Raw genomic sequence first — 12,913 nt, 5'->3', positions numbered from 1 at the left:
CTACAGAAATGAGTATTCTGAAATCTCCAGCTTAATAAAACTAATCCGCTTAATTTTGAATTTTGCAGCTCTAAGAGCTGCTGCATTTTTAAATACAGTATATTTGATACAGATTCAGAAGTCAGAGCAGGATTAAGCTTTTTAATTCTTCCGCTTGGTTTGCTCTGCAGCCTACACAACTATGTCAATACTTCCCCCAACCCCATAATTCCAGTCCTAATTTATAAGGTGAAATTGGTTATTTGAAAGACTAAGCCTTAAAGCTCATACAAACTTCGTAATATAACTTGATGCAAATAGTTTAAAAGCTTCCTTGGCATCTTTTGGGTTTTTAATAGTGCAAAGCATAGAAAATGCAATGCACTAAAAATGTACCACTTTACTTGCTAATATAATAAAGGCCTTTATTGTCCACATCAATGGTTTCAAGATGCTTGAGAGTTTTGAATGGTTCTCCTATAGCTACAACATACATGCAAAAACTATTACTTTCATCTGAATAAATATTCTGTGAGTAACTCATTTTATATCAATAGCAGATTTCTGTTATCTTTACAATTTCTTTACAGAAATTATGTTGAAAACAGAAAGAGCATTGTGAAGGACCCTTGCTTTCTGAGGAGGCATGAAAAGACCCTCTCCTTCCTACAGTAATGATGGGAATCAATGTGATCAAAACACACATTCTTCTCCATGTTTATATTCTATGTAAGTGGGGGACATCATATTTGCTCCCAATTTTCTCAAATAATTGCTCCCTTTCTCCTTCTCCATATTAATGTAGATTCAGTACACAAGATAAAAGGCTCTGCATTATTGAGCTGAAAAAATGCAAAAACATCTTAATTATTCCGTGATGGAAAGATGGACATCATATTCTGTCTATGAATAACCAAAAAACCCTACCAGATTGCTGCCACTTATATGCGACTAAATCCACCAAAAATTTAGTGGCAATGAAAATAGCAATGTTCAATTTACTGGTTTAAGTTTACTAAAAAAAAAAAAAACCTCTCAAAAACCCAATGACTACACAAGGTTTTAATGTGAAGATAATTAATGAAACTATTAAATCACCGCAACATCTCTGACTATTGCTTCTGTAACCACTTGTTATGTAATTAACTATACAATACTCACCCAAAGCCCCCTGGCAGATATCTGTTCTTGTTGCGCCTCCAACAATAAACTGAGGGTCATCTACAATTTCCTGTCAAAAGATATATTAAGAAGGAGGTTTCCTCATTGTTCCCATACAAACACATGGGGAAACATGAAATACAATATGCATGCAATGTGGCTAAAGAAAAATTAGGTAAATGGATTTCTGAACAAGGCTAAAGTTACTTGCTATCCATTCTTCTCTAGGTTCCTGTATTGTTTTTGCTAGCCAACAATAAGTCCGACCTTCTAAGACCCACTAATTCTTTTGTACGTTTACAAATTCATGTTCTCCTTTTCTTCTATTATGAGACTCAGCGTAATACTTTATTTAATCAAACAGGTCTATTGTCTCTTATAACTAGTAGAACTCACACCCACTAAGATCCTGTAACCACCTTCCTTACATGGCATTGTGTGACTTTGTGAGCTTATTCCAAAGCTCTGTAAACACTCTCTGCTTTACAGGGAATCATCAATGATTCAATTTATACAGAATCACCAATTGATGATTCTATGGTCCCATAGTTGGTAGACATTTACAGTATAAAGACACTATTAGGAGTTGTGCTAAAGTTTCTCTAAGAAGATCACTTCAGACATGACCATGTTTTCAGGCAGGTTCTTTCTTTCCCAGTTTCTTTCCCAATTCATATGTATCAGTCAGGTTATCTGGAGGGGCTTATTTTTTTAAGACTCTTTAATATAACTTTATTTTTGCAATCACTATATCCTGCATCACTAATCATGACTTTGCCACGCATAGCCTTGTAACATTTTCCTATATTAGGAGCATAAATGGCTGTGTTTATTCAAGACTATTTCTCCATCCTGTATTTGTAAACCAAAAAGTAGAGGCCTGAGAAAACTAATGTCCATGATAATGAGCCCAACAGTATTCCCTTTATATTGAAAATGATGTAATTTCATGTTTAAATATTTACAGTATTTGATTGCTGTGCAACATGCAATTTCCTATGCATATCTAAATAAAAATGAATGCTAATCCATGTGTTATGAGTTGTATCAATGAATCTTTGCCCTACATATTTACCTTCAGCTATATTATAAGATTAATTTCATATCTTGTAATTCTCTAAGAGAATAAGCAATTTTTAAAAAAAAAAACCTTCACCTTGTTCCATATTTAACAATTGTTTTTGTATCTGCTCAATTATATTGCTTTAGTAATGCTTAAATAATCTGCATGACAGATGGAAAGGGAAAGGGGAAAGAAAGTTATAACACAACTGAGATTTGAAGTAATGAGCTTGCATCTCATAGTTTAGTCATGCTATGTATGAAGTTTACAAAATAACATCTGTTAAATTATAGACCTGGGATAATCTACAAATATGTAGCAACCAAGTTTTATGGCTTAATACAATACAGTATACTAACCAGGCCATCTGTGGAATACTTAACATTGCATAGTTGTTTGAGTCAAGACTTAATACAATACATTAATCCAGTTATTGAATAATGTTGTAATCAGTCTTGGAGTTGGCTCTTGTCCATACTTCATAAACTGCACAGATGTTTTGAAATTAGGAACAGGAAATACTACTAATAAGAACACAGATAGAGACCATAAAAATAACTAAAGTAAAGCCTTGATTTAATGGTTTATTTAAGATATTCTTGTTAAATTTTAACTCCTAAGTGTCCTTTAAATCCAAACATATATCATTTACTGCTATCTATCTTTAATGCTTAGTCCAAATTACTTGAGATGTAATTAATTTGTCAGTTAGTTTGAGATGCTGTCCAGACAAAAATTTTGCCTATTGCATCTGAAGTCTACTAAAATGGATCTGTTAAAATAAGGTTTTGGCAAATATATTAGTTTGTTCAGTAAGCCACAATGAAATCTACTATATTTGAATGCAGACCACGATATCAACTCCTCACATTACTAAAGCTTTCTTCAGCACACAGATACTCACTGATGGGCGCTTCCAGTGCACCCCACGGGTCTTGCTAGAATTAGGGCCCAGTTCCTTGAAGCCAAGGACTGCGGGAACAGCAGGAAATACGGGGTCTTCAAATAATGTTCCACTCTCCAAACATTCCTGCTTCAGGGTATCATAATCTTGACCAAGGTACTTCACAGAATTCTCGTGATCACCCACACCCTCAGCTCGCAGACGGTCTCTTTCCAGCTTGGCAGCAATTCCTCCAAAAGAAATCATGATACACCCTGCTTGACAGGGACAGCTGGTGCCTCAGCAGTTCTCCTAGAACCCAAAATAAGGACATGAGAGTTAGACCTTAGATCAAAAAATCAAATCTGCGGTTATGGGAAAGGGTATTTCTGGAGATTTCTGGCCAACACAAGAAGAAAACTGAGAAATATTAACCTAGCTTCACCTAAGAAATCTAGAAAGGTGGTATACTGCTTTAAATTTAGGGACCAGTTATCGTGAACATATTTCAAATTCTAATTTGTAACTAACAGTCACTGCAAGGTCATCACCATTCTCTTTTTATCTAAGAATGACATCAAACTAGGGGCAATTACAGTGGACGAATGCTGTTGCTTGAGATTAAGCCATGATAGAGGCTAGAACTTGGAAAATGTTTCTTCAAAATTACACATCCAATTCTGATTAGCCTCATATTTCCATAAAATTACTATATGTATATTAGATCTGACTTTATGTTTCTTTTTATGGAGTCCCTGTGGATTTTACTCTGTTAATTGTTGCAGACTACAGGGGGCCAGGGTGCTCATCTCCATTTCAAAGCCATTGAGCCAGTGTTGTCTGAAGACAATTCCAGAGTCATATGGACAGCATGATGTCACAGAATTCTGTTACCTTCACACCACAGGTCTTGATCATGTCACGTGATGTATTGTGACACATTGCAACATTTTTTGCCTTTGCGGAGCCTGGGTGAGCGTGGTCTGCACATGACACATCTGGCCCACGGGCTGCCAGTTTGACCGGCCTGCTTCACACCGAAGTGGCATCTATTTACCTACTTGCATTTGTATGCTTTCAAACTGCTAGGTTGGGAGCTGGGGTAAGGATGGGAGCTCACCCTGTTGCGTGGAGCTTGGGTCTCGAACCTGGGCTGCCAGCTTTCCAGCCAACAAACCCAGCATCTTAATTGCTGAGTCACCATGCTACCTGTGCTTTCTATGACCTGCAAGATATTCTTGTTAGCAATTTAGCATCTATTCTTTGCAGCAGCAATATTGAATGAGAAGATTCTATCAGAAGGTTCCCTGCAAACTGTTCTAGTTCAATAGAAGTGGAAACCAAAAACATGAAACATGATATTTAAGGATAATAAATTTGAAATAGTCAACTGGTGCCTCTAAAATCTGGTTTCCTACCAAACTTTTAGTAGAACATAGAATACATAGATTTTAATATGTTATAACTATAATGCAATGTCCTATCGGTAGGGTAGAAGTTAGGATGATTCACAAGGATAGAAAATTGGTTTACACTATAATTACTGTGTATCTTTATTACAAAGGCATGTCTTTATTGCCTTTGGCTTCTTATTTCACTCTAAGGATTTAAATCTGGATTTTACAAGTAGGCAAACTGCTCTCTTTTGGACTGTTGTCCTATAGTAGTACAACAGGTAATTACCATTTACACTATGGAATTTACAGATATCAGGCTAAATTGTATTGTGAGTACAGCACTAGGTTTGGCCAAGTATGTTGTGTGAATCTAGGCAATTATAACTTTTTTTAAAAAACAAAACACTGTTGCACAAATCACATTTGTTGTAATACTCCATAAGCTCAGTTTAGAGACATCCTGGCCAAATGTATATTGTATAAATATTAAAAAGAACATTGCTCTATTTCTGTGCAGCCTAAAGTTAGAGAAAGAAGAGAAGCCATGCCTCTGATAAGAACCTCTGGCAGAATTAAACAATTTCTAACAAAGGATATGAACCATTTGGCAGAGTATGAACAACTATGTTGCACTTTACTAAAAAATCTGAAACTTTAAAATAATATTTTGAAATAAGCAAGTAGACTTTAGGGCAGTGGTTCTCAACCTTCCCAATGCTGCGGCCCTTTAATACAGTTCCTGATGTTGTGGTGACCCCCAACCCTAAAATTTTCATTGCTACTTCATAACTTCTCATCCAAGAAGATTCTTCAGCTCTGACAGGAGAGTGGGGAATGGAAGGATTTCAGTTTCCAAGGAATATATATCCTTCCATTCCTCACTGTCCTGTCAGAGCTGAAGAAGCTTCTTGGATGAGAAGCCAAACGTCTTCAAAGGAAAAACAAAATCCAGTTGCCTCCAGAAAAAGCATCTTTGGGACATAAACTGATTAGCCCAAGGAACCTGTGTCCCCATGGACTCTGGAATCTCCAATGTCTAAAGCGACCCCCCTGACAGCTATATAACTGCAGAGGGTTGTTTATCGCAGCGACCGTGGCTGTTTTCTTCCTCCTCTTCCCCCGTCCCCCAGGCTATCGCACCGGTCGCCCTCCCCTCTCGGCACAGCCAGCTCATCAGTTCCTGCCTCAAGAAGGCTGACTCTTCCCCTCTGGCTGGCAGCAAGTCACCAGCGTTTGTTGTCAAAACGGCAAGCAGTCCGCTCCGGAGGCGGCGGCTGCTTGCCCCCACCCCGGGCCACCTTTACATGCCCTCGCTCAAAACCCAGCTTCCCACCTGTGTGTGTGTGTGTGTGTGTGTGTGTGTGTGTGTGTGTGAGAGAGAGAGAGAGAGAGAGAGGGAGGGAGGGAGGGAGGGAGGGAGGGAGAGAGAGAGAGAGAGAGAGAGAGAGAGAGAGAGAGAGAGAGAGAGAGAGAGAGAGCGCCACTGAAAAAACTTCACGAGCAAAGAGAACTTGAAATAAGGCGGGAATTTCTAACTCGCTTATTACACCTAGCAGCCGCCGGAGAGATCGCGGTGAGTCTAGTCTCTCCTCCCTCCCTCTCTCTCGCTCCCTGTTCTTTTCTCCCAACTTAAGGTGCTGGGCTTTCTATTCTCTATTTAGCTCCTGTGGCTAATTTGTCCTCAATGCTTCGGGGAAGAGACAGTGGGATTTAGAAAAAGATTAAACCCGCAGGAACAGTGCCTGGTTCCCAAAAGCCATGCGGCTCCTTCCATGTTGCCAACCGCATTTGTATGTTCAGTACGCGCCTTCCTCATGAGGTCTGCTTAATCCTCTAGGCCCTAGAAAGACCATGTGTTTTCCGATGGTCTTAGGCGACCCCTGTGAAACGACCCGTTCGACCCCCCCAAAGGGGTTGCGACCCACAGGTTGAGAACAGCTGCTTTAGGGAGTTAATTTCAGTGTTAGAAGAAATATATATTTGGAAGGGAGAATGAGACTCCTCACTTCATTGAATTTGCTATATTTTATTTTTTTTGGTTTTATTGATTTTATTGTAATTTCTTTATTACAATATTTATTGTGAGTCATCCAAAGTCATTAAAAGTCAGGTGGCTGAAAAATGTTGGAAATGCAATCGCGAATCAGGCACTACTACCGTATGTGGTAGTCATGTAAAAAAGCAAAGTAATATTGGCAGAAAATTCAAATATGGCTGATAGAGTTAACTGGAGAGGAAATAGAATTTAAACCAGAATTATTCATTCTGGAAATTATAAATGAGAAATATAGCGAAGGCGTAATCTACTTAATAATACATATTATAATAGCAGCAAGAATGGCCTTTGCCCAAAACTGGAAAAATGGAAATTCCACTAGAAGAGGAAGTGATTAGGAAAATTCTGACTTGCACTGAAATGGATAGATTGATGTAGGAATTGAAGAATAAAGGTGAAACAGAATACTACAAGACCAGGAATAAATTTTATTGATGGTTGGAACAGAAAAGAGGGACCTAAAATAAGAAATGATTAGTATTTATAGAATGGAAAATTAGAATTATGTATGTAATTATAGCAGACTGAAAGTAGATAAGATAATCTTGAAAGCAATATAGATAGGAATAAGATGTGTTTATATTTGTAAATACTGAATAGACCAAATGTAAATAAGCAAGGTTTTTATGATATATCTCTTATATTTTAGTATGTATGGCAAAGACAAAGCCAGGACAGTTACACTGTGTCCAATGTTTTATTGTGTGTTTAATAAAAATTCTTTAAAAAAAAAGTCAGGTGGCCTACATGTTTAATAAATTATCAACATCACCATACGTGATGGGGTTTTCTTGTAGAAATTGAAGCGACTGCACCCTAGAGCAGGATGGGTAACATGTTACCTTCCAGATATGGATTGCAATGCCTATCATTCATTAATCCTGAATATATTGGCAAGTTGACAGGTACTGAGAATTAGCAGTATCTGGAAAGACAGCTAGGATGTACAAATTACTTTAGATGAAGAAACCCAGACTTAACCTCTAAAACCATAAACCATAGTGGAATTGCAACTATTTACATCTATACACAGAGACCGGGTTTAGCTTCCTCAAAAACAAATGTAAGCAAAGGATCTTCTAACAATGAAATCTGCTCTTGGAGATTTTAAGACTTTTTCCATTGCAAACCAAGAGCCAACCACAATCTCTACAGCTCTTATTTAAGAGCATTGTTTCTCAATCTCAGAAAAAAACTCATTTCCTGGAAACAAATAATGTAAGAATTATTACTGGTGAAACCTATTTCTCTTTCTACAGAAACCCATCCAGCCTCTGTTTAAGTACCTCCAGCAAAAGGAAGTCCCTCATCCCCTGGCACAGTCTATGCCTGGGGTGTCAAACTGGATTTCTTTGAGGGCCGGATCAGCATTGTAGTTGTATTCCGTGGGCTGGCCAGTTGCGGGGGGGGCGGGGGAGAAACAGGACAGATGGCAGATGGAATGGACACCTCCTGAAACATTCTGCTGGCCAAAACGGGGCATGGGGCACACAGCTGCCACACATCCCATTTTTGGCCTGGATGGCCTCCTGCAATATCATGCTGGCCAAAATGAGGCGTGGGGGGCTATGAATGGCCCCTCTGTACCCTGTTTTCAACCTGAACGACCACCTGCAGCATTCTGCCAGCCAAAACAGGGCATGGGGTGGCAGTGTGCGGGGGGTCCCATGACCTGTTTTGGCTGGCAGGGTGCTGCAGGAGACTGTCCATGCTGAAAAAGGGGTATGGTCATGCCCCGTTTTTGCTAGCAGAGGCACTGTGGGGTGGTATTCCCAGGCTGGCCCTGCGGGCCAGATCTAAGCACCCTACAGGCCAGATCCGCCCCGCGGGCCATGAGTTTGACCCCTGGTCTATGCTATTGTGGAACATTTCTGATCATTAGGATTTTTCTTCCGACATCCAAATGAAAACTATCCTTGTGATTTCTTGACCAGTCTTCTGAAAAACTCCAAATAATTTTGCCTTTATCTTCTACAAGGCAGATCTTAAGATTATGGATCATGTTTATTTATATATTATCTATAGATCTGTATGGCTTCCAAAATCATTCTGAATACACAACATGTGCATAAAATAAAAACAAAATAAAGCTTTATAGGGTGACGTGTAAAATTAAAATAACACACATGAAACCTATCTTCCAACGAAGAACCCATACATCAGTTTCTACTAATATCTTGAATTCAGCATTCAATGAAAAACCCAGGTCATTAAGGCCTTCCAAATAACCAGCAAGCTCAGGACCATTTGGATCTTAGATGGGGAAGGTGAAGGTCTATCGATGATGGTGGACCTTTTAGAGACCGAGTTCCCAAACTGCAACCCAAAACCCACTTATTTATCTCAAAGTGCCAACACGGAAACTTAACTTTAATAATCAAGTTTTACTACCTAAAATAATGATAAACAAGGCAGAGTTCAGCTAATTGTTCTAAGAAAAATGTGAGAAATGTAACTTTTATGCCCCTTCATTTTTTTTTCTGCTTTTGAATTATGTTTAGCAACAATAAAAAAGAAAAACTTTTGTAATATCATTTCTCTCTTCCCCTCCCTCTCTCTTCCCCCCATCCCCTCTGGAGAGAGGAAGGAACCCCTGAACTGGTGCTGGGTGGTGGGAATCTGACGTCTGGCGACCGAGAAGCCTAGGAGCAGGGCACTGAAATTCACCTAGCCGGCGGGGAGGCGGAGCATCTCAACACAGGCAGTTCTGCAGGAAAAGCAACTAACCGGTTGTCACTTGCTTTTTTTTGCTGAACCGAGATGATACAGGGTCGCAACGAGGCTCCGTGCTAAATTTTACTGTGCTGCACAAGAGGCGCTGTGAGAGTAGGGGGCAGGCCATGGGGGCAGCAACAGCAAATGTACCACAACAAAGGCAGAATGCTGTTTCACACACTGTTTTTAGTCCCTCAAACTTTTGTTTCCCTGCAAACAACGGCAAGAAACACGACGGAGCTGGGCTGGAGCAATAGCGTGCATGCCCACAGAGAGGGCTCTGCATGCTATCTCTGGCCCATGGGCCATAGGTTTGCCACCAGGGGTCTAGGTCCTTCTACAAGACATTATTTCACAGATGAGACCTAGAACATGCCAACCCTGCTAGAACTGGTAGGATGGGGAAGAATACCCAATATTATGTTTAGTTTGGAGAAGAGAGGTTGAATCTGTTGGATTTCATCTTGTTTGGTTTTGCTCAATGTTCCAGAAACTATTTCCAACTTAGTCTTTCTTCTATCTATGACTCACTAGTAGGGTGGGGTAAAGTGGAATCCCCATTCATCAGCACTCAGGCAAGTACTTCCTGCTTTATATAGTTTCATTATTCTATATATAAGTTGACTGCAAACAGAACACAAAGTAGAATAATTCTGATATGAACTGTATTAATCACACTTGTATTTCCTTCAAAAAAAGAAAGACCTTGCTTTAGCTACAAAATGAGAGTATGGTGGAGATCCACTAGATGACACTAGTTTGTCTCCTTTAATTGCAGTGTAAGGATTGCCTGCTTTGTGCAGCCCTGAGGCAGCCACTGCATAAAGAAAGAGGTTATAATGAGTAGTATGCTTTTGCACATATCCACCTGATTTTTTTCTAACTTTTTCCTGACTTATTCACTACAAGGTGGCAGAAGTTGAACTTATCTTTCTTGGCTATCATCCAGTAATGTAGTTGTTTAGATTTGTGCAAACAACATGCAGCCTCTGGATTAAATATTGAAAAACTGGAGTTTGACAAATTGCAGAATGCAGCTCTGATCATTCAAATTGACAGGAGAGGGGGAAAAAACAACTGTATGTTGATGCTATACTTCTGCCAAGAAACGTTCCACAAGGGAGTGGATTTTTTTTTTCAAGGACATTTCTGTGAGGACAGGAAGTGAGCAGGCAGGCTACTCAACACTTCCAGCATTACTGGGAAGGAATTCTCTGCTGTCCAGAGTATCATCCTATCTAACTTATTGCTCACACTGCACAGTTGCTTTTTAGGTGTTTCTGTTCAAACACATCAGTTTTTTTTTCTCTTCAGGCATTATCACTAAATAAGGGCTCACCCACAGAGGCTTATTATCATAGCAGAAAGATTTCCCCATTGTTTGCTAAAAACATGTCCTCACAATGGAGCATCTATTTCATGAGCATCCATGATGAGAGCAGGCTGACCAAGGAATTCTGGCATGAGTGGTTTGCCTGGGAAAAAGGAAGAAGAGATCCCATCCAGTCTGTAGTACGTGGAAGAGGATGGGTCTCTGTTGGTTGTGCACTTATTATTTGAACTGCAAGGGAGACTGAAATCTGGCTTCTACAGCCACTTCTTTCTTAGTTACAGGTAATCTTCACTTATCGCACTTGGAACTAGGAACATTGTTGCTAAGTGATGCAGTCATTAATTGAAACATCACATGACTGATGTCAGTTCCTCTGCAATTGTTAAGCGAATCACCAGGGTTCCTTAAATGTGACAGCATAGTACCACGACTGGCAACTTTCTGCCAGCTTTCCCACTGACTTGACTGTGAAGGTCACAAATAGCAATTGCTTGACCGCAGAATATAGCAATCATTGTAAAAGCATCCCTGCTGCCAAGCACCTAAATCATGATTTGCAGGACTGTGGAAATTTTGATGGCCACAACTTTGAGGACAATTTGTAAGTCTGTATTTTCAATGCCATTGTGAATTTGGTCACTGAATGAGTAAAGAAGAAGTGCCTGTATTTGTGGGCTGGTCATCCAGATTAACAAGCCTCTCCCCAATTTAATGCACATAATTGAAAAGATGAGAGAATAACAGTTTGCAGCCCCAATATTTCCATGATCAAAATGAAAAGCCCACCCCTGATCTTCTAGCCCCATGACGGCAAACCTATGGCATGCAAGCCATTGCCCTGTCAGCTCCAGCATGCATGCGCACACTGGCCAGCTGATTTTCAGCCTTGATTTTTGGACGTTTTTAACTCTCCGGATGCTTTCCTGAACCACCCAATGCACAAACCGGAAGTTCGGGAATGGACTTCTGGTTTGCACGTTGGGCTGTTTTTTGCCCTGCGGAGGCTTCAGGGAAGCCTCCTAAAGCCTCTGAAGGGAGAAAAACAGCCCAACGCGCAAACTGGAAGTCCATTCCTGAACTTCTGGTTTGCATGTTGGGCCATTTTATGCCCTCCCCAAGCTCGTAGAAAGCCTCTGGAGCCTGGGGAGGGCAAAAAAATGGACCTTCTGGGTCCATCGGAAGTCAGAAAATGGGCCATTTCCGGCCTCCTGAGTCTCTCCAGGGGGGCGGGGGAGGTGTCATGCGTGCATATGCACGGGGCATGGCATGGGGGCATTAAATTATGTGGTAGGCACATGAGTGCGGGCAATAGTGCACATGCTTTTGGCACCTGAGGCGAAAAAGGTTCACCATCACTCAAGCCCCTCAAGACCAATAAACAAAAGTATAACTATCAATCTAATACCAATGCAGAAGAAAAACAATGCCTTTGTTGTTTTCATTGTCTTGTTTCTCATGTTTTAAATAATTTGTAAACCACCCAGAGTTGCTGGGAGTCAGGTGCCATAAAATTATTAATTGTAATAGGCATGTTGTGAAGAAATACAATGACATAGTTGTGGGACTTATGTGCTCCGAAAAACATGGAAGCTATGCCAACGGTTCAACCATACTGGACAAATCTCCTCAGACGAGGCAGAGGAAGGTTGCCTCTTCCATAACCAATATCGTAGGAGAAAATTTGCAGAAACCTGTACCACATATCGGTATCCTTCAAGCTGACAATCTTAAGCACGCTGAAGTCAAGAGGGTTAGAAGTGAACATATCACGAGAGCGAAAAAGTCCAAGTTCAGTGAAGAAAATACCATCAAACTAATTAACCCCATGACAATTCCAGTACAGATTTTTAAATTAAACACCTCAAAACAAAAAAGCAGAATTAGAAAGGAAAACGATCATAACAAACAAAACTAAAAAAAAAAAACTGGTGGCAGTGTGTACACATACACCTACATTCACCTAATCTTAGAGAGAAATACAAATATTGTAATTATCCCTATTCAAACTTTTTACTAAAGAGGATAACTGTATAAACAAAAAAAATCTATTAGAAAAAACATAATTGTGGTTAAGACACAATGATTAGCTTTGAGTAGGCTTTTCTTTAAATGTACAAATTTTCAAAACTCAGTGCTCCTTTAAGAAACAAACCTCTTCCTTCCTATAATCCAAACTACAATTAGGGAAAGTTAGTCCCCTGTAACTTGGCCACTCTACACAATTTCTTTTCTGCCTCTTTTCCAATTTAATTACTGAATATTGACTTTGATGCATAATACTCTTTTCCTGGCTCTATAATGGCAGAATGCTGAAAAGGGGACACTC

At 39.8% G+C, this 12,913-nt stretch overlaps 1 protein-coding gene across 1 annotated transcript in view; it reads right to left on the bottom strand.

The window, feature by feature from the left end:
- CAPN11 (calpain 11) overlaps positions 1-12,913 on the bottom strand; it is a 47,424-nt gene that overhangs the window by 27,538 nt on the left and 6,973 nt on the right. The window contains exons 2-3 of the mRNA XM_032216502.1: positions 3,108-3,398; positions 1,141-1,210 (exon numbers count right to left, since the gene is read on the bottom strand). Coding sequence (XP_032072393.1) covers positions 1,141-1,210; positions 3,108-3,353 — 316 coding nt within the window. The 5' untranslated portion in view covers positions 3,354-3,398. The remainder of the gene's footprint in view (positions 1-1,140; positions 1,211-3,107; positions 3,399-12,913) is intronic.

Source organism: Thamnophis elegans, chromosome 4 (assembly GCF_009769535.1).
Source record: "Thamnophis elegans isolate rThaEle1 chromosome 4, rThaEle1.pri, whole genome shotgun sequence".
NCBI classification, from domain to species: domain Eukaryota; kingdom Metazoa; phylum Chordata; class Lepidosauria; order Squamata; family Colubridae; genus Thamnophis; species Thamnophis elegans.
The sequence above is the reverse complement of the archived record's forward strand: the minus strand, read 5'-3'. Positions and strand labels throughout refer to the sequence as shown.